General features: G+C 45.4%; 1 protein-coding gene across 1 annotated transcript in view; it reads left to right on the forward strand.

Annotated features, from left to right (window-relative positions):
- The window catches only part of OSBPL1A (oxysterol binding protein like 1A), a gene marked incomplete in the record, with an annotated part of 2690541 nt that overhangs the window by 1014259 nt on the left and 1654472 nt on the right, over nucleotides 1–21810 (forward strand). The window contains 1 exon segment of the mRNA XM_044065352.1: nucleotides 3890–3934. Within this exon segment, the coding sequence (XP_043921287.1) occupies nucleotides 3890–3934 (45 nt within the window).

Below are 21810 nucleotides of genomic sequence, written 5' to 3' on the forward strand. Positions count from 1 at the left end.
TTCCCACTGAGGAGATCCCTCACAAATGCACATGCAAAAGGAGGTACTTAGACTCCCCATTGGAAGTCACTCACCGAAGACACCAATTTGAAGGAAGGGGAAGGTTCCACCTGGTCAACCCCCGAAGATGTCTCCCTCAGGGACATCATGGAACTCCTTTGCCAGCAGGGATGGAGGATGGTCTGCCCAGAAACCTACCTCGGACGAATTGGTGTTGTACGAGGCATTTGGTGCAGGACCCTCTACATCCTGGTTGTCCCTTCCCACAGATCCTTTAGTGGACCTGATAACATTTCAGGCATGGATGGAACCAGACATGGTGGAGCCCATCCCCAAATGCTCAGATAAAGTTTTGAGTCCCCCTTCAGATAGGTCACACTGGAATAAGGGATCCCCGGTTGATGCTATGGAGGTGGCAGCTGCCACTAGGAAAGAGCTCGCTCAGGAGAGCTCTACGGCTCATCCTCCAGACCGATCGTCAAGGCCATTGGATTGCTTCGGGAAGCTGGTGTATGCTTCAGTGACCTTTTTCCGTAAGAGTGCTGAATTGCATGGCACACATGATTTGGCTGCAGCGAGACCTAGTGAAGGAGGTCACTGAGTTGATCCCTGAGTCCATGTCGATGGGGGACAAGTTGTTTCTCGCTCGTATGGCCACTCTAAAGTCAGTCTTGAACAGTTCTATGCATTTCCTCTCCCATGCTACCATGGGAGCCGCAAGAGCAGCTGGTACAGGTGTTGCTATCTGGTGACATGCCTGGCTCCAGCTCTGTCAGTTCTCGGAACCTTTTAAGAAGTCATTCACAAGTGCCCGGTAAAAAGGTTCATCACTGTTTGGGAAGTTGGTACATGAGACTTTAGTTCAGAGTGAGAAGGAATGGAAAACCTCTGCTGTCGGAATCTGCTTCTCTGCCCCTCAATGAACCTTCTCTAGGAGTCAGCGAGGGACCAAGAAGATGTGGTTCTGGAAATCTCAGACTTTTCCCCGAGAGACTCAGGAATCACTTTCCCCTCAGGGGGCAGAGGGGAATATGATTGACATCGCTCTAGAGGCAGAGGGGGGTCTGAGAAATTACAGGTCTCAAGAACCTTTCTCAGACAGACCCCACAGCAGCCCTGAAGGGTTGCCTGACTGCTCATCTCTGGAGGCAGTCAGGGGCCGGCTATTGCTACTAATAAATATATATTTTTTACCTTCCTATGTAAATTTTTATGTGTGAATCCTGCCTTGGTTTGTTCAACTGTTTGGTTTTTGCTTTATTTTACTGGTGTTTGTAATTGTGGTGCTGGTTTCAACACCACTGGTTGAACCATTTAACTCTCCAGCTATTTACAATTTTTGGATTTTTTGAACTGTTTTTTTCTATATGGGCTTTGCAGTGTGCATTGGAACCCTTTACTGCTCCAGTTTCTGCAATGTTGGAATTCTTATCAGGGATTTTTCAACAAGGTGCCAGTTTGTCCACAATCATACTTCAACTGGCTGCAATTTCTAATTTTTATTTGGGGGAAAATATAGTTTTCCTGGCATCTTCAAAGTTTTGCAAGACTTTCCTTAAATGTACCTTTCTTCTGAGACCCCCGGTGAAGGATCCGACGCCACTGTGGGATCTTACATTGGTGCTTTAGGCTTTAGTTCCCTTTGAACCTGCAGCTTTGGTGGATCTGCAATTTCTGTCCTGGAAGACTGCATTCTTAGTTGCCATTACTTATGCCAGGAGAGTGTCAGAACTTCAAGCCCTATTGGTCAAAGTCCGTTATATGATATTTCATAAGGACAAGGGTGTCTTTGGGTAGAAAAGATGGATTAGTGGCAAAGTAGCTTCAGAAGCCAACATTAATCAGATGATCAATCTCTTGGTCTTTTTTCCAAATTTTGAAAATAAGGGGAGAATATAAATTGCATTTGTTGGATGTACACAGACAGTTAAGTTTCTGTTTGCATAGGACAAAAGCATTTCGTAAATCTAACCACCTTTTCATTTCTTACTCCAAACCCTTTTTAGGGAAACCAATCTCCAAAGTTACTGTTGCCCATTGGAAAGGGTATTCTGTCAGGGGGATTTTCCCACCAGGTCAGGTGAAAGCACATTCTACCAGATCTATGGCCACTTCTGCAGCTTTTTGGTCCATAGTTTCGTTGGATGATATTTGTTCTGCAGCTAATTGGTCCTCTTCTCTTTCCTTCATTTCACATTATAAGTTGGACATCATATCCAGGAACAGGGCATCCTTTGGTTGCGCTGTGCTCTGGAATATCCTTCCATGAGGGCCTCCCAGGTGGTTAGTAGCTGGAGACTTTATCCCACAGGTTGAAGATCAAATGAAGACAACCACTTCAGATAAAGAAGTTATGTACTCACCATAACATTCCATCTGAGTAGTAGTTCTTAGTTTTTGTCTTCAGCCACCCCCCAGCCTTGTCTGAAGTGTTTGTTGTCTATATAAGTATATGTAGAAGGTGGACACCTTCTGGGTGCCCTTTTGTCCTTTGTTGAAGAAGTTTTTTCTGGTAGTGACAAGGTCCTGTTTGGTCCATGTGTGAGTAATGGATTGGGCAGCAAATTCGAGCTGAAGGGAGGAAGGAGACATGGGTATTATGGGTAAGTGGTGGAGCTTTGAGCTTGGATCAGATGCTGGATATGCAGCCGAGTCAGATCCGATACGGATCTGAAACCCACAGGTTGAAGACAAATGAAGAACAACTAGTCAGATGGAACGTTATGGTGAGTACCTAACTTCTTTTTTCTATTTCTTTAAAATCTCCATTACTAATCATCTTTTCCACCTTTCCTCTTTCTTTTGTTATTTTTTGTATTGTAAAATGTTCTATGTCCAGATGCCTTTGCCTGTATTTCTCTTCAAATATTTTTGGTGCTGCTCTTTTATAATGATTAATTTAGCTTTCTTCTTTGCACAAATATTTCACATCAGATCTTTCTTTTCCATGTCCATATTTTTTTTTATATCTTTCAAAAGTCTCTAGATTTTGTAATTTATATTTTCACACTTTGTCAATCACTTCTTTTTTCAAATTGCTCAAGATTTGTTGATTTATATAATGTTTTTCATCTGTTGTATTAATGAACACAACTTTTCATTTTAAGCTTCTGACAGTTTTTCTTGTAGAAGTATTTTCATTTATTTTGGGCTTCTTGCATAATAGTAACAGTACATAATTTCTTTCTTATCCTCAGTAGTTCACTACCCAAGGCCTCTCCGTTTTTGTGATTTTTGTGGACTGTTACTTCCTTGTACAATGGGGGGGGGGTGCATTCTCCCCCTGGGCCTGGCCTAGCCCCATTGTAGGAATGTTTGTGTCTTGGAAGATTCTGCACTGTCATTTTTTCCAGTCATGGAACCAGTGTGGCTACCAGGATTGGGCATTTTTTAATCCTGGGTCTTGTGCACCCAGCTGTTTTTTTTTTTTTTTAACCTACTTCTGTCCATGATATATATGCTATATAAAGTATAGTTTAAGTATTAGTCTCACCTTGGTGATATTTTGTGAAGAACAGGGTCCACCTCGTGAAGGTACTCACCAAGACTAGAGGAAGAATTAAATTCTAGCAGTACTACTCTTCTCTGCTTGCTGACTTACTTCTCCATTCGGAGACCAAAGAGGGTCCTTCTGTAAGGAAGGATTGCATTCCATGGATATTGAGTCTACAAGTTACTGTATAGGCAATATTTATCTTGGATTCCAAAATGTAACTTAAAGAAGATTTCTTGAAGAGTTGTGGTGTTAAGCAACACTTGTAATATTTTTAATAGAATATGAACTGTTCTGCATATATTACTAGACTGTATTTTATAATTTGATTTACCACTGTTTAGACTGTATGGAACTTTTTTCATATTTTCTAACACAGTATTTATTTTCCCTTAGGGTCTTCACAGAACACTTAAACCATTTGAAGGGTCACTTTTGAAGGTAATGTAGCTGTCTTAAAGCATTGAGGTGAAAATGTGCAAGAATTTATTCACTTAACATTTATAACTAGGTAGCTATATAACTATAATGTCCTTTTCCAGTCATGACCTGGACTTCTGTTAATTATAAAAAAGATAGTATGAAGAAAAATTCATATATAAAGTTGCGTGTGGTGCAGGCTTAATAAGTTTGAGTTTGTACAAACTCAAGAACATTTCTTTATTTTTTTAACCAAATTATTCCAGCCAGTCGCTTGTATAGAGAGGAAGACAGGAGGGAGAGGATTGTTTATCATGTCATAAGACTATTTTAGCATCTATTCTGCAGACTGAATCTACAGAAGGTTAAAAAAGCCCTATGTATTTAATAAGCACTTTTGTTTCTTTGAATCCAGTAGTCTTGTGATACTTTTTGTACACATTCTGGGCTACAGAGTTTGTGGATTTTACCAACTTTTTCTAATGGACAGAGATTGGTAATGCCACACTTGCTGGAGCATGCTGCATTAAGTTGCTATTTTTTCATGTTTATTTGTTCACAGTTAAGTAGAGCAAGATCTTTAGTATTCATGTTATAACGAGTTGTGGGTGGTCCAAGGTTGGTGTACCTTGGAGAATGAGCAAAACAAGTATTTGAGTTGTTGACTTTTATCGATTTGCTGCTGAAGAGCAGTAGGAGGATATTACTTGACATGACTTTTCCTGGCACTAAATGAAGAATTATATATCGTACATCATCAACTAAAGTAGAGCTGCAAGCTTTTTTTTTATTAGAAATCAGCTTAATGCAGACTGATGGGAAGCTAGCAAGACTATAAAATAAATTAATGTCTAGCAGATGCTTGTAATATCTAAAGTGCTTTGCTGTCAGCTTTTTTCTGCTATAAGTAATAGTGACTGCACAGGATTATTTACTGAGCTGGACTTGCTACTAAAAAATATTGACGGAAATAAACGTAAAAGATGGATGACTATTATTAAATAGAAAGAAAAGGAAATTACAGTGGGAGGAAATCTTTAAAGAAAAAATATATTAAAGGAATGAGGACCGATTTAAAAGAAAGTGTCAGTAGATTTAGAATTGTAAGGTGTTATAGTCATGCAAAGGCATGTGACCAAATAAGTCAGAAAACAGGAAGTGGAGGGTTAATAAGAACCACGTGTTTAAAACACAATTGTAAGGTTTAGATAGGCAAATTAAATAACAAGATGGTTCTGATCAGGCCAAGTTTGAGGAAAAAGCGGCTAGTGATGCTAATGATAACTGGAAACCTTTTATAAATGTATTTGTAATGGTTGAGATAACTTTCAGTTTGGTTATTCTGTGGAAAATGGCAAAACATTTAGTCAATCAAACTACACTACTGGGAATTTTATAGAACTGTATGCAGCCATTTATGATGACAAAAGGACCGGGTAGTCTTACCAGTGGGAAAGCTTTACATTGTATACAACTGTATGCAGGTGTTTTGGTGACAAAAGATGTGAAATTGGGTAGTCTTAATGGTAGTAATGTTTTACATTGTACAGAACTATGTGCAGCTATTTGTGGTGCCAAATGTTAATATAGGTGGCCTTAATGGTGGGAATGTTTTATATTGTACAAAACTGTATGTAGTCATTTATGGTAATTAAAAAAAAAAAACAATGTTACTTTAGCCAGTCTTAATGATGGGAACATTTTACATTATACAGAAATATATGTATCCATTTTTGGTGACAGACCGATGTTAGCTGGCCTTAATGGTGGGAACGATTTACATTGTACAGAACTATATGCATCCATTTACTGTGAAAGAGGATGACCATTTAGTGTATTAACACTGGGAACAGTTTACATTGTACAGAACTATGTGCAGTTGTTTATGATACCAAAATGATAATTTGGATGGCCTTAATGGTGGTAATGTTTTTACATTGTACAGAACTATGCAGACATTTATGGTGACAGAAGGATGTTAATTGAGGCAGTCTTAATGGTGGGAAAATTTAGCATTTGTACAGAACTGTATTCATCTGTTTATGGTGAAAAAATAGTATGTTAGGTGGCCTTAATGATGGAAACATTTTACACTGTACAAAACTGTATGCAGCCATTTGTGATGACAAAAGGATGATAATTTAATTGGCCTTAATGGTAAGAACATTTTACATTGCACAGAACTTTATACAGCCCTTTATGCTGACAAAGGATGTCCAATGTTAAGTTGTCAATCTCGCCTTCATTCTTGCTGGATGGGTTCGGAGCCGATCCTCGGCTCCGACTCGGCACTTGCTTTAGCTTAGGAACTCCTTTTACCAGCTCGAGGCAACCCTATATCCCATGATGCAAGGCGGAACTACCTCAGATCTCGTTTGCCGCTTAGCGAAAGAGGTCTCCTTTACCAGCAGAGGTAAGTGAATTTCTTGTAAAAGAAAGAGAAGCTTAGTTAGTATTTTTATTTTCCCTTTTTTAGTCATAGTGTAGTCTGTAGTGATTACAGCCCACCCTATTCCCTTGTTTTTCAAACTTTTATAACTTCTTTTAAGCCTTAGTGTAAAAGTTTTAGTTAGGCCTTAAACCCCAGTAGTTAATCCCTTCCTGTGTGTTGTGTGTAGGGGATTAATTTGTGTGTTTGTTGGGGTTTGTCTGTGTTTCTTCCACCTAGGATATGTCTAGGGAAGGCAAGGTCTCAGGCTTCAAGAAGTGTGACTCGTGCTGTCAGAAAATGTCTCTGACAGACGGTCACACTTCTTGTGTTTATTGCCTGGGGCCTTTGCACCTGCAGGACTCCTGTGCTTTGTGTCACTCCTTTAGCCAGAGAGTCCTGCAGGAAAGGAGGAACAAACTTATCCTCCGTGGCTTACTTAAGCCAGAAGGTTCTCCCTCGAAGGCAGGGTCTGGGAAACCTTCTAAGCCACCGAGCTCAGGCTTCAGTATCTAAGCCTCCTCCGGTGGCTCCGGCTCCATCGAGCCGAGATCTCGGCTGGAACCGATGTATCTGCCTCAAGGTGGTGGGTTCGTTGCTGGCTGGCTCCGATACCTTATCTACTATAGCCTTGTCGGCCCCGGTTGGAGCCGACACTTTATCCAGCATTGGAGCGAGAAACCGGCTCCATCTGGAGTTCAGGGGACTTCGGCTCCGATGGCTCCGTCCGGAAGAGATCTCGGTCCCCTTTTACTGAGTATCCACTCGGCTCCGGGTCTCCTCTTTTGTCAGAGCGGAGCCATCGGAGCCGATCTTCGAGATCTTCCAGGCTGTCTGACCACGACTTGGAGAGGGTGGTAAGCAGGCTGTTGAAGTCTCAGGCACTGGCCCAGATGCTCCATAGCCCGTCTCATCAGACTTCGGCTATAGCCTCACCCCTTGAACTTCCTCCTCCGACTCCACATCGCAGTTCGAGCTGGAGCTTCGGGACAGCGACTGTTTGCCGGAGCCGATACATCCTTCGGCTCCGTCATCCTCGGCTCCGATCTCCTCCTTGAGACCTTCCTTGGAGGGATCCGGTCGTCAGGTTTCCCTTGTCGGGGCTAGTGGCATCGGACCCTTGTCCGACCCCGCTCTCCCTCTCGGGGCTTCGGCTTTGGTAAGCTCGGCGCCGACATCGGCCTCGGAGCCTTCCCTCTCAGTGGAGCCGGGCATTCCTGTTTCCTCGGGCGGGGATATTCCGGCCTCCCAGGGAGGGGAGCCTTTGAGGTGATGAGGAGTGTCCTGGCCTCTGAGCCTGGTTAACGGTCCATCCCTCTAGCTCCTCCCTCATCAGTGCCTGCAGACGCCTCTTGCCAGCCTCTTGCTCTCAGGCCCAGGGATCCATCGCCCCAGATTTCCCCATTGGGAATTTCCTCCTCTTCCGAGGTTTCTCCTGATCCTGCAGGGGAACCCCCTCGGAAGAGGACGTGTAAGAGGAAACACACAGACTCCCCTGAGTCTACTACATCTGATACCAACTTAGATGAGTCGGAGGGTTCCCCACGATCCCCCTCTGAGGATGTCTCCTTTTCAGACATCCTTGAGCTTCTCAAACAGAGGGGGAATTGGCCCTCCATTGACCCCTCCGAGGATGAGTCGGTATACCTGGAGGCTTTTGGATCCTGACCCTCCACCTCCTGGGTGTCTCCGCCTTTCGACCCACTGATGCAGGTAGTGGCTCGGAAGGCGTGGGCGGCTCCAGATTCTGTGGAACCGGTCCCCAGGAGACCATCCATATTCATCACGGCCCCTTCGGACAAACAGTTCCTTTCCAAGGGTGTCTCTGTGGATGCTATGGTGGTGGCGGCCACTAAGAAGGAACTGGCGGATCCTTCAGTACCTGTCCATCCTCCTAACAAGGATTCTAGGACCATGGACAGATATGGAAAGCGGATGTTTTCTTCAGCGACCTTTGCTATGCGTTCGCTGAATTATCTTTGTCACTTCACCAGGCTTCAACGAGATGTTCTCAAGGAACTGGGAGAAGTAGTCCAGGATCCTTCTGCTGCTGGGGCTCAGGAAAAGATTGCCTCGCAGCTTGCAATCCTGAATTCCATATCTAACTCCTCCATGCGGCTCATATCCTATGCGCTCGATGGAGCGAGCAGGGCCGCAGGCACAGGAGTTGCTCTTAGACGCCAAGCCTGGATGCGGCTTTGTAATTTTGCGGACCCCTTTAAGGCGTCCTTCACTAATACCCCCTTTGATGGTTCGGCTTTGTTGGACCTCAGGTGAAGGATACCTTGACCAGGTGTGAGCAGGACGGTAAAACTCTTTCTGCCGTTGGAGTCCAGTTTTCCACTCCTTCTAGACCATACCCCAAGGGTCAGAAGGGGGAAGATGTGGTTCCGTAAAGCCCAAGGAGCTACACCGGACTGCGTGGTCAGTTTACCCCAGAGGCAGAGGGGTAACAATAACAGACGCCCTAGAGGCAGGGGGTCCTCAGAACCAGGGCAACAGGGAGTCTCTTCCTGAGAAGCCCTTTCAGCATGCCTGAGGTGTTGGCCGACTGTCCACCCTTGGAGGCAGTCGGGGGAAGGATTTTGCTGTACCCAGTAGCCTGGCAATACCTATCTCAAGAGATGTGGGTACAGTCGATCATATCCGAGGGTTACAAAATCCCTTGAAAGGTTTCCCGTACCTCTACAATCCCTTCCAGACATCTCACCCGGTCAAAGGGATTTGGCAGAACAGGAGGTTTCAAAGCTCCTAGAAAAGAGTCGTCCAGACTGTGCCGGCAGACCAGGTAGGATCCGGCGTATACTCGCGTTTCATTTTGGTCCCCAAAAGGACGGGAGATTGGAGACCAATAATAGACCTGAGCAATCTAAACTGATTTGTCAAGAAGGCAAGATTCGGATGGTCACGCTTCAGTCCATTCTGCCCTTTCTGGGCAAGGACAACTGGATGTGCTCTATAGACCTTCAGGATGCGTACTATCACATAAAGATTCACAGATGCTCCAGAAGGTTTCTCCGCATTCGGCTAGGGACCAGTCATTACCAATTCAGAGCACTGCCCTTTGGCCTCACTTCAGCCCCCAGAGTGTTCACCAAATGCATGGCAGTGGTCACAGCTCATCTGAGACGACAAGGATTCCAGGTGTTTCCCTATTTGGACGACTGGCTCCTCTCCGCCACCACCAAGTGTCAGCTTCTTCAGTCCAGAGACTACACTCTACAGCTTTGCAGGAGTTTGGGAATTTCAGTAAATGAAAAAATCTTCTCTGCTGCCTTGCCAATCTATCACCTTTATAGGCGCAGAATTAAACACCGTCAAAATGTTAGCCAGACTAACAGATCAAAGAATTCTGGACATCCAAAATTGCTTCGCTTCCATTGCAAAGCAACAAGATCAAAGCCAGATTTATACTGAAGGTTCTAGGTCTCATGGCTGCGGCCATTGTTCTTCTACCACTGGCTCGCTTCCACATGCGTCTTCTGCAGTGGATGCTATTCACGCAGTGGTCGTACCACAGTCTCCCGATGAGGCACGAAGTCTTGGTAACTCAGTCGTGCCGAGCTAATCTGAACTGGTGGATATCTTCCCCTCTTCTTCATCAGGGCCGACCCTTTATTCCCACTCCTCCAGTTGCCACAGTCACTACGGATGCCTCTCTGATCGGGTGGGGGGGGGCATTATCAGGGCAGGATGGTCCACGGGACGTGGCAACCCATAGAATACCATCTGCACATAAATGTCCTGGAGATGAGAGCAGTGCTTTTAACGCAGCAAGCCCACACCGACTTTCTTCCCACGGGGACTATTGCAGTACAGACGGACAACATGTCCGTAGTCTGGTACATCAACAAACAGGGCGGGACCAGATCCTATCCATTATGTCGAGAAGCTCTCAGACTTTGGCAATGGGCGATCTCTTCTCAGCGGTTTCTGATAGCAACGCACATCCCCGGCAGGTCCAACCTATTAGCGGACAGGCTGAGCAGATCCATTCTGATGCCTCACGAGTGGTCTCTCAATCAATCTGTAGTGGATCAGATTTTTCTAAAGTGGGGCACTCCTTGTTGCGATCTTTTTGCTACTCCTCAAAACAACAAGTGCCCCGATTTCTTCACTCTCTTTCCCCTTCCAGGCCAACCCCTGAGAGACTCTCTAACCCAGGATTGGCCCTGGGACTTCTGTACGCTTTTCCTCCTTTTCCTTGATTCCACAAGTCATTCAGAAAGCCACCGCTTTGAGAGCCAAGTTGATCCTCATTGCCCCATATTGGCCTCGACAAATTTGGTTTCCGTCTGCATTGTCACCTTCTGGTGCAGCCCTGGCATCTGGACCCAGTTCGGATCTCTTGATCCACCAATCGGGTCAGCAGCACGGGCCATTCATTCTCTCAACCTCACTGCTTGGTTGCTCCACTTCCTACCCTAGCCAGGCTACCGATGATTTCGGACTCAGTCAGAGACATTTTAGTGTCTTCCTTGAAGTCGATCCACTAGGACTGTTTATGGTAGCAAGTGGCGGCGTTTCCATTTGGGAATTCCAGAAATATTGACCCTTTACTGCTCCTGTACATTCAGTTTTAGATTTCCTGGCGGAGGTTTTTCATTCAGGATCCTCGTCATCTACAGTCAAAGTACAACTGGCTGCTGTTTCCAAGTATCATGTTGGCCTGCATGACAATAACATTATGTCTCATAGGTTATGCAAGGCCTTTCTGAGAGGAGTTTTCCTCCTAAAACCACCTATAAAGCATCCTCCTCCGCAAATGGGATCTAAACTTAATGTTGGCATCCTTGATACTACCTCCTTCGAACCGCCTGCTTCATGTTCTTTAAAGTTATTGACCTGGAAAACTATATTTTTACTGGCTGTCACTTCTGCAAGAAGGGTTTCGAGATTCAAGCTCTCTGCATTAGTTCCCCTTATTTGGTTTTTCATAAGGACAGGGTATCATTAAGAACTAACCCTTCCTTTCTCCCCAAAGTCGTATCTCAAACCAACATTAACCAATCTATAGACCTACCAGTCTTTTTCCCAAACTATTCCGACAGAGCTGAACAGAAACTGCATTTTTGGATGTCCATCGTCAGCTCAGGTACTATTTGCATAGAACTAAACAATTCAGAAAATCGGACCAATTATTTGTCTCCTATGCAGAAAACAGGATAGGTCTTCCAGTATCTAAAGTGACCTTATCCAGATGGTTGACTTCCACTATTTCCTATGTGTACTCTCTCAGAGGCAAACAGCTATCTTCTAAGCCAAAGCACACTCAACCAGGAGTCTATCCACTTCTGCAGCTTTTCAGGATAGACTACCCATTGATACCATTTGTGCAGCAGCTACTTGGGCTTCACCCCATACCTTTGTCTCTCATTACAAGTTGGACTTGGCCTCCAGAGATAGGGCCAGTTTTGGTTCCACAGTTCTCAAGAGTCTGTTCCATTGAGCCACCCGGGATACAGGTGCTAGGACGCGTCCCATCCAGCAAGAATGAAGTGAGATTGACAACTTAACATTTAGAAGTTATGTACCTACCATAACGTTCCATGTTAGTTGTCTTCTCGCCTTCTTTCTTGCGTCCTCCTCCTTCCCCTGGCCTGGACAGATCTTGAAGAGTTCCTATTAGGTTGTTTCCTCCGGAGCCTTCATATGAGGACTTCTATTAGGAACTTGTGTTCCTAATTATGTTAGGATAGTCTTTAGCAGGGTAGGTTAGCTACCAAACGAGATCTGAGGTAGTTCCGCCTTGCATCATGGGATATAGGGTTGCCTCGAGCTGGTAAAAGGAGTTCCTAAGCTAAAGCAAGTGCCGAGTCGGAGCCGAGGATCGGCTCCGAACCCATCCAGCAAGAAAGAAGGCGAGAGAAGACAACTAACATGGAACGTTATAGTAGGTACATAACTTCTAATTTTAGTAGTAGTAACAGCGGGAGCATTTTACATTGTTCTTTCACAGCTGTAGTGTCCTCCTCTGTCTAAGCCAGTTTAAATCGTCAGGGTCTGATGGAATGTGCAGTAAAAGTCTGTGGATTTTACAGTATTCAGTTACTGCTCCCTTAAGAATATTTTTTTTTAGATTGCCTGCATAGAAAGTAAATCTGAAAGGAATGGGAGGCTGTTTTAATTAGATCGATATGTAAAGGTGTTATATATAATCCCTCTTGCTACAGGCCATTTAATTTATTTTTCCAGCAGTAAACATATGTAAATGGTGATATAAAAATTTTAATCCAAGATTTGTCTGTGATCTGACAACATAATATATCACATTTCTTTGCTAAAGGCAGGTCAGTTTTAACCTGTAGCTTGTATTTTGCAATGATGTCATAACAGCCATGAAAAATAACATGAACGGATGCAATGTATATTGATTTTACAGCTACCTTCAGTGAAGTTGATCAGCAATCTGTTAATCAATAAAAATTCATACTGCGCGGTTTTACACGGTCTCTCATGGAATGACTGTGTAATGGGACAGGCAAAATATACTGGGTTATGATCATGTTGTGCCACAAGGGTTGGTCCTGTGCCCATGAGTATTTTGTCATTATTTGTGGGGCATTATACCAGCAAGGATGTTGTATTGTTTATGCACAGATGATTTGGAAAGTGGCATATTACCTGTCAAGAAGACATGAATGCTATTGCTAACCACATGGTCTAGGTGGACAGAAAAAAATACAGCCATACGTATAAGTAAAGCCATTAAATGACCTTCTGATTCAAAGAGTTGAGTTGTATATGATCAGTGGAAAAGTATTGAAAAGGTAAAGATGATTAAAGACCTTAGCATACTTCTGAATATCAAAAATGTATTTTTATAAATGATTACCGAATGTGTTTAAATGTAATTATTCTCAGTTCAAGGAAATTGTCTAACCAAGGGATAGGAGTGTGGCATTCTCATGGCATTAATTCAGATAAAGGTAAGAATTGCAGACTTGTTATGGAATCCATTTGATAGAGAGAAAACATTATGTTAGGAACATATGTCATGTAAATTAACAGAAGTGATCCAGGGAATTGAGGAGTCCTGTAACATTCATTTAAAGAGTTTATTCATTTAGTCAGTTTTTTACAGGCAAAAATAGGGTGACTTGAAAGATGTATATAATTCCTTTGAAGGTCATTTTGTACAGGAATGCCTAGTATTTCAGGGGACATTTTATTTATTTAATATATTATGCCATCCAGTTTTGTTCACATGGGAAACATCTTATTTCAATCACTATAAATTTTGTGATAGCAAACACTTTGTATATAAACAGACCACGCTGTCAGGTAAAACCGTATATGGATGTTTCCCATGTGGTCATTGTTCCAATTGCAAACATGTCAAAACGTCCAAAGCTTTCTCCAGTAGAAATTGCTCCAAGGTATATGATTTAGGCTTTTTTGCTAATTGTGGCAATGATTGGGTTATTTACCTTGCTACTTGCCACTGTGGAGCATTCTATGTAGGGCAGACGTCTCACCCATTAAGATCACGGATTTCGGAACATATGAGTAACATCAAACATAAAAAAATTACAAATGCTTTGTATAAACATCAGTTAATGCACTCTACTGCGGAATTTAAGTTTATGGTTATTGATGTAATTTGTGGGAATCGGATGAACAAAACTGGATGGCATAATATATTAAATAATAAAGAAAAAAAGTGGATTATTAAGCTTGGGGGTTTATTTCCCCCCGGACTTAATGAATATTTATGAATGTTCAACCAATGGGAAATGGCTTTATATTATTTAAACAGCATGTTTTTTGTGATTTGCTTCTATACACTGAGGAAGGCTGTGTTGTTCCAGCCGAAACCGGTTTGTCTTTGCTGTATGTATTTGTGAATACAAATATCTTTTAAGTCACTTCTGCTGGCTCTTTGTGTTTTTTACTGTATTTGCTTGTTGAGCCTGGCATTTGCTCTCGTGCAGGGGACCTGATTTCCTGATCTTACCAGAAAAGTCTTCAAAACTTGTTAAATTAGAAATTTTTTTTTTTTGGTTTAATTCAACAGTGTGTGTGGTTTAGGATCCCTTTTCGTTAATTTCATTAATTGTTAGTGTAATTCCTCCCTTCGCTGGTTCGTAGAGTGTATGTTGCTTGTGTTTTTGGGGCCTGGTGTGTTTGTGTAGTTTACCTTATTTTTTTTCTAATGTCGGAGGCCCCAAAACCCATTTTTTCTAAGTGCACCGAGTGTGGCCATAAGCTTTCACCGGCAGATGGCCACACTTGGTGTGTTCGGTGCCTTGGGGTTGAACACCTGTCCTCTTTGTGTTCCATTTGCGCAGCGTTCAACCCCAGGGCACTGAAAGAGCGGAGGTCGAAGCTGATCCTGACAGGACTTTTGCCCCTGGATTTGGCTTCGCCCTCCGGTACTCCCGTGGCTCCTCCTCAGTCCTCGGTGGTAACCACTCCTGTCCCCCTACCCCCGGCCAGGACTCAAACTCCCACTAAGACGCTGGAGGAAAGGGAGGCCAGGATGGAGAAAAGGAGGGAGAAGCACCACAAGCGGCGGGCCGAGGCCTCTGCTTCGGCCCCCCCAGCTAAGCGGGCTTCTCCCTCCACAGCTTCCAGGTCCCCTCCTCCTCGGATCCAATCCCCTTGTTTTTCCCCGGGACCCGAGGAGGAGACCGGATCTCCGTTGAGGTCATCGAGGCGGCATTCCCGGCCCGCCTCGGTGGCCTTGTCGAGATCTACTTACAGTCTTTCTGATGCAGACTTGGACCGGATGATGAGAAGGTTCATCCAGGCCCAGCTGCAGATGGGAGTGCTCTTGCCTCCCTCCCCCCTTCGGGGGGGAGCTTGACACCTTTTTTTGCCCCGATAGCTCCTTCTCCGACCCGCTTCCCGGGTTCGGAGCGCTCGGAGCCGGACAGCGTTGGAGCCCGGGGTGGGTCGGCGCCGACAGTACTGGGTACTTCGGATCCGACCCGGCCCTCGAGTCTGTCGGGTCCTTCGTCGGATCTGACCTTTCAGAGCCGTGGGCCGAGCTTCGGATCCGAGGGATTCAGTGTGCCTTCGGCTCCGTCCAGGTCAGAGCACATGGATCCTTCAGATCCGATGGCCTCGGCTCCGGTTCCGATCCCTTCATCGGATCCAAGTGGGAGTCAGCTTTCAGACCCCAGGGAGAGCGGCTCCCCCTCGGCCGATGCAGTGGAGAGGGCTTTGTTGAGAGCATCCAGACCCCCCGGTCCTAATGCATCGGCTCCACCCTGCACTCCCTCTCTGCTGGGTCAGGCTTCCATCATCCGGCCGCAGGGACAGCCTGCTTCGATGTCCCAGGTTGTTCCACTGGAACAGGATATTGCTGGTGAGACCTCCTCAGACAGTCCCACCGAGGAAGTGCCTTGCAAGCATAAGTGTAAGAGGAGACACATGGACACCCCCGAGTCCTTAACAGAGGACATGGACTTCGATGAAGGGGAAGGCTCCCCAAGGTCACCCCCCCGAGGATGTCTCCTTTGGAGACATCATGGAAATGCTCAGGATCGGGGGGGTGGTCTGCCCCCAAGGCTTCCTCAGATGAGTCTGTGTTCCTGGAGGCATTCGAAGCAGGCCCGTCTACCTCTTGGGTGTCCCCTCCGGCTGACCCTCTGGTGGACCTTATCACCACCAGGTCGTGGAAGGAGCCGGACACTGTGGAGCCAGTCCCCAAATGCCCGGATAGAATTTTGAGTCCCCCTGCAGACCAGTCCCATTGGAGCAAGGGTCCCCCCGTAGATGCCATGTTGATGGTGGCAGCCACTAAGAGGGAATTAGCTCAGGAGAGCCCCTCGGTCCACCCACAGAGCAAGGAGTCCCGCTCGATGGATCACCTCGGGAAGCGGGTATTTAGTTCAGCGACCTTCTCAGTAAGGTCCCTGAACTACATGGCACATATCATCAGGATGCAGCGAGATCTTATCACAAAATATACTGCCACCCCCCCAGAGTCCATGTCGGCGGAGGACAAGCAATTGTACTCCACTCGTATGGCCTCTCTAAGATCTGTTTCAAATACCTATATGCGGCTTTTGTCCCACGCCACAGAGGGAGCCGCTAGAGCCAGCGGAGAGGGTCTAGTCATGAGATGTCAGGCCTGGCTCCAACATTGTGACTTCGCGGAGCCCTTTAAGGCGTCCTTTGCGAATGCCCCCTTTGATGGTTCTGCCTTGTTTGGCAAGACCGTTCGCGAGACACTTGTCCAGAGCGAAAAGGATGGGAAGACATTGTCTGCCATCGGAGTCCGCTTCTCTGCTCCCCAGAGGTCCTTCTCCAAGAACCAAAAGGGGCAGAAGAAGATGTGGTTCTGGAAATCACAACATTTCCATCCTGCTCCGGACAACCAGTCCTTCCGTAGCAGAGGAGGACAGGGAGGACGCCGCCCTAGAGGCAGAGGGTCCCCGAAAAATTTTGGGTCCAGAGAAACCTTCTCTGATCGGCCCATGCAGCAGCCCTGAGGGGTTGCCCCGACTGCTCCACTCTGGAGGCAGTCGGGGGGGCGCTTCTCGAAGCACCTGGCTGCTTGGGAGTCCATTACGTCAGATCGCTGGGTGCCTCGTATCATATCCAGAGGTTACAAAATTCCACTGCACCATGTCCCCAGACTCAAAAACCTCCCCGATGTACCACCCGATCAGAGGGAGGCGGCAGCTGCAGAAATTCAGCAGCTGCTAGAAAAAAGAGCCATCCAGCCCGTCCCCCCAGATCAGCTCGGATTAGGGTTTTACTCCAGGTTCTTTCTGGTGCCAAAGAAGACGGGGGACTTGAGACCGATTCTCAACCTTTCACTCTTGAACCTGTCAGTAACCAAAGAAAAATTCCGAATGGTCACCCTTCAATCCTTTCTCCCCCTCCTGTGGGAGAGCGACTGGATGTGCTCAATAGACCTCAAGGATGCGTACTACCACATTTTAATGGGCAGATGATCCAGGAGGTTTCTCCGCTTCCGGCTGGGAGCCAGTCACTATCAGTTCAGGGTCCTTCCCTTTGGTCTCACCACAGCCCCCAGGGTGTTTACCAAAGTGTTAGCAGTGATAGCTGCCCACCTGAGACTCCAGGGAATGCAGGTCTTCCCGTACCTGGACGACTGGCTCCTGTCCACCCCAACAAGGCATCTACTCTGCGCAGCCAGAAATTACTTTCTCCAGCTAGCTCCCCAACTAGGCATTACAATCAATATGGACAAATCCTTCCTTGCTCTGACACAAGTGATAGAGTTCATAGTGGCCAAACTAGATACGAGAAGTCTGCGAGCGTTCCTCACTTCGGAGCGACTTCAAAACCTGAGGCTTCATGTGCAGGCCATCCTCCAATCAAAAGCCCCTCCGGCGGAATTGGTCCTGAGGGCACTAGGCTCCATGGCGGCAGCAATAACTCTTCTTCCATGTGCTCGTCTGAATATAAGGGTGCTACAGTGGACCCTTTTAGTCCAATGGTCCTTTCAGTTTCTTCCCTTCAGTCACCCTATCTCACTCAGCAGGGCTTGCAGGAAGGCCCTCTTATGGTGGCTCCAGTCCCTGGACCTCCATACGGGACGACCCTTCTGCACGCCGCCTCCCCTCGCCACTGTGACCATGGATGCCTGATGCCTCTCGCCTCGGGTGGGGGGGGCATTGCTCAGGCAGAACGGTCCAAGGCACGTGGAACGACACAGAGACCTCCTTGCATATCAATGTTCTGGAGATGAGGGCGGTGCTGTTGGCGTTGCAAGCACTTCAGAATCTTCTCCCCGTAGGAACTATTGCGATACAGACGGACAACATGTCAGTTGTCTGGTACATCAACAAACAGGGGGGAACCAGGTCCTACCCTCTCTGTCGAGAGGCCATGAGGGTGTGGGAATGGGCGATCTTCACCAACTGCTTTCTTATCGCAGCACACATTCCGGGACAGTCCAACATTCTGGCGGACAAGCTCAGCTGCACTATTCTTTCCCCTTACGAGTGGTCTCTCAATTTCCAGGTAGCGAAGCAGATTTTTGCCGAATGGGGGCAACCCTGCTGCAATCTTTTTGCCACTCCCTCAAATACAAAATGCTCCAGCTTCTTCGCTCTGATTCCCCCCCCTCGGCGAAACCCCGAGAGATGCTCTAGTGCATGCTTGGCCTCCCAGTCTACTTTATGCCTATCCTCCTCTACCCCTGATGCTGAAACTTATACAGAAAGCCTCTCAGTTGGGGAGTAGAATGATCCTCCGCCCCATTCTGGCCTCGTCAAACTTGATTCCCTTACCTGTGGTCTCATCTGGTGAATCCTCCCTGGATTCTGGATCCCATTCCGGATCTAATATCCCATCCCTAAGGTCTACCGACCCCGAATCTGGACAACCTGAAGCTGACAGCTTGGCTGCTCCAGTTCCACTCTTAGTCAGGACTCCCGGCATCTCTTCACCAGTTAAAGCCATTTTGGTGGCAGCACATAAACCTTCCACTAGAAAAGTCTATTGCAGTAAATGGAAGTGTTTTTCCATTTGGGCGGAACACCATAACATAGATCCCTTCACTGCTTCGTTACCATCCGTCTTGGATTTCCTCACCAGACTTTTTCAACGGGGAGCTAGCTGTTCTACGGTCAAGGTTCAGTTGGCAGCCATTTCTCATTACCATGTGGGACACGAGACAGGTCCTTTGATGACTGCAAAATTATGTAAAACCTTCCTCAAGGGTACTTTCCTGCTCAGGCCTCCTGTCAAGGAAGCTGTACGCGCTTGGGATCGATCACTAGTCCTTCAAGCCTTGACTGCCCCTCCCTTTGAACCAGCTGCCTCGGCTTAACTTAAATATCTTTCCTGGAAAACGGAGTTCCTTGTCGCCATCACTTCAGCGAAAAGAGTTTCCGAGCTTCAGGCCCTTTGTGCGAAACCTCCCTACTTGATTTTTCATCAGGATAGAGTGTACCTCAGGACCAGTCCCTCCTTCCTTCCTAAGGTGGCCTCAGAAACCAATATCAATCAGTCCATTAACCTGCCAGTTTTCTTCCTTAAGTACCAGAATAAAGGAGAATACAAGCTGCATTCCTTAGACATGCACAGACAACTGCGCTTCTACATCCATAGGATTGCTGGTCACAGACAATCCGATCAGTTGTTCATTTCCTTTGCCAAATTCAATTTGGGTAAAGCTATTTCTAAGGTCACTTTATCACGATGGATTTCACAGTGTATTCTTCTGGCCTATGAAACTTCTGGGAGGCCCACACCTCAGGGAGTACGGGCGCATTCTACTCGCTCCATATCTACTTCTGCTGCCTTTAGATCTAGAGTATCTTTGGATGATATTTGCTCTGCAGCCACTTGGGCCTCATCTCATACCTTTATCAACCATTATAAGCTGGACATTATTTCCAGAGGGAGAGCATCCTTTGGCTCCGCAGTGCTCCGGAACATCCTTCCATGATGGCCGCCCAAAATTCAGGTAGCTGGGGACTCTGTCCCAAAGGTTGCTGACAAATGAAGTCCCTACTTCAGATTAAGACGTTATGTACTCACCATAACGTTCCATCTGAATAGGTGACTTCATTTGTCTGCAACCATCCCCCCCTCCTTCCCCCTGGCCTTCAGAAGTTAATTCTTGAATGTCCTTTCTTAGTCCCTTTCGGGACGTTTTTGGTCTGAATTTTGGTATAAGGGCAAACTTGATCTGAGGTCAATCAGGGTTGGCAGGGGATTATGGGTAAGGGGAGGAGGTAGGAGCTCGGATCCATAAGCTGTAAAATAAGTTGCCGGCTCGGATCCGAAGTCGGATCCAAGACCCAAAGGTTGCAGACAAATGAAGTCACCTACTCAGATGGAACGTTATGATGAGTACATAACTTCTTATTTTATAACAGGCCCATAAAGATTATGTAGGACCTTTGCAAAGGGGAGTAAAACAGTTTCTTTAGTGAAAGAGTTGTGAATGACTGAAATATCTTTCCTAGAACAGTAAGGGACTCTAGTGATATTAAGAAATCCATAGATGACTATTATGATGATCTATCTTTTGACTTCTAGACAGACACTAAGGAGCATTTTACTGTGCCTGACCAGCAGGGTATATATGTGTACATCAGTGATCTCTTTTGAATGACTGGGGCAAGTTCTTGATTAACTGTCCGTGATCACTCTTTCTCTGAAATGCAGTAACTTTGAAGTGAAACTAACAAAGTAAGGGGAGCATGAGAGGTAATACCTTGATACAGTGGGAGGTGGTATGCATGAGGCTTGCCCTTTTGAAAAAATGAGATTTAATGCATGCATTAGAGGAATGCCTGCACTACATCTGTTTGTTTTTACAAAAATATATATATATATATATATATATATATATATATATATATATATATATATATATATATATATATATATATATATTTTTTTTTTTTTTTCTTTTTTTTTTTTTGTCGAACTGGGATAAAAATGAAAATGGAACTATTTGTATTCAACAGCATGTTTACAAATTATTTACATTAATTGTTCAATTTTTGTCAAAGGTTCATCAAAATTAAAGCAACCAGCCTTTATTCCCTATGCTTCCCAGCATGTCACCTAAACTTTTATCTCTTTAACTCATAACATTGCATGAGTAGGAAGTATGCAATCCATAACAGGGAATAATCTGTGTCATTCATATTAGTTTCATACAATATGTCCTACCTTTATTCCAGTCATATCTCTGGCTTAGCTATCCAAGGTAAAAGTACCCAGCTTTACTTATATTACAGTAGTAGATATTGCATAATCTCAAACACATATCATGACCTTTTCCTACATTGCAGTGCAGTCCATGTGCAAGTAATACTTCAAGCATAACCTCTCAAAATATTAATGATTACAGCCTTTCAACTAAGTCTCTATAGTAAATCTAAATAATTGATATAAATATTAGAATTAAAAAAAAACTTCATATTAGTAGGCAAACCTGTGCTCAGAATATTGCCCTATGATAACAGACAAAAATATTCTACCCCATCCAATTTACCTTTTCCACCCCAACATCTCAAACAGGTCTATATCAGAACATCGAAGTATTACTACATTGAATGTTCTAATATCGAACCATTTCACTGGAAACACCATAACACTGAACACTCAGAACAGCAAATGTTTTCCCAGGGGAAAAAAAATGCTGTTCCAACAAACATACACACAACACAAGCACACCAAAATACATAATCCACACACATACACTTCACAAAACCGTACACTGAACCGTACATACACTACTAGCTATCCACTTACCTTAACCCAACCCTAACCCTAAGGTCTGTAACTACCGCACACTCACCTTACCCGCTCCCTAGCCCTAAAGTCCCTATCACACACTCACCTTACCCGCTCCCTAGCCCTAAAGTCCCTATCGCACACTCACCTTACCCGCTCCGTAACCCTAAACTCCCTATCGCGCACTCACCTTACCCGCTCCGTAACCCTAAACTCCCTATCGCACACTCACCTTACCCGCTCCCTAACCCTAAAGTCCCTATCGCACACTCACCTTCGTTCGCAC

Source organism: Protopterus annectens, chromosome 3.part0 (assembly GCF_019279795.1).
Source record: "Protopterus annectens isolate FY-2018-M chromosome 3.part0, PAN1.0, whole genome shotgun sequence".
NCBI lineage: Eukaryota > Metazoa > Chordata > Ceratodontiformes > Protopteridae > Protopterus > Protopterus annectens.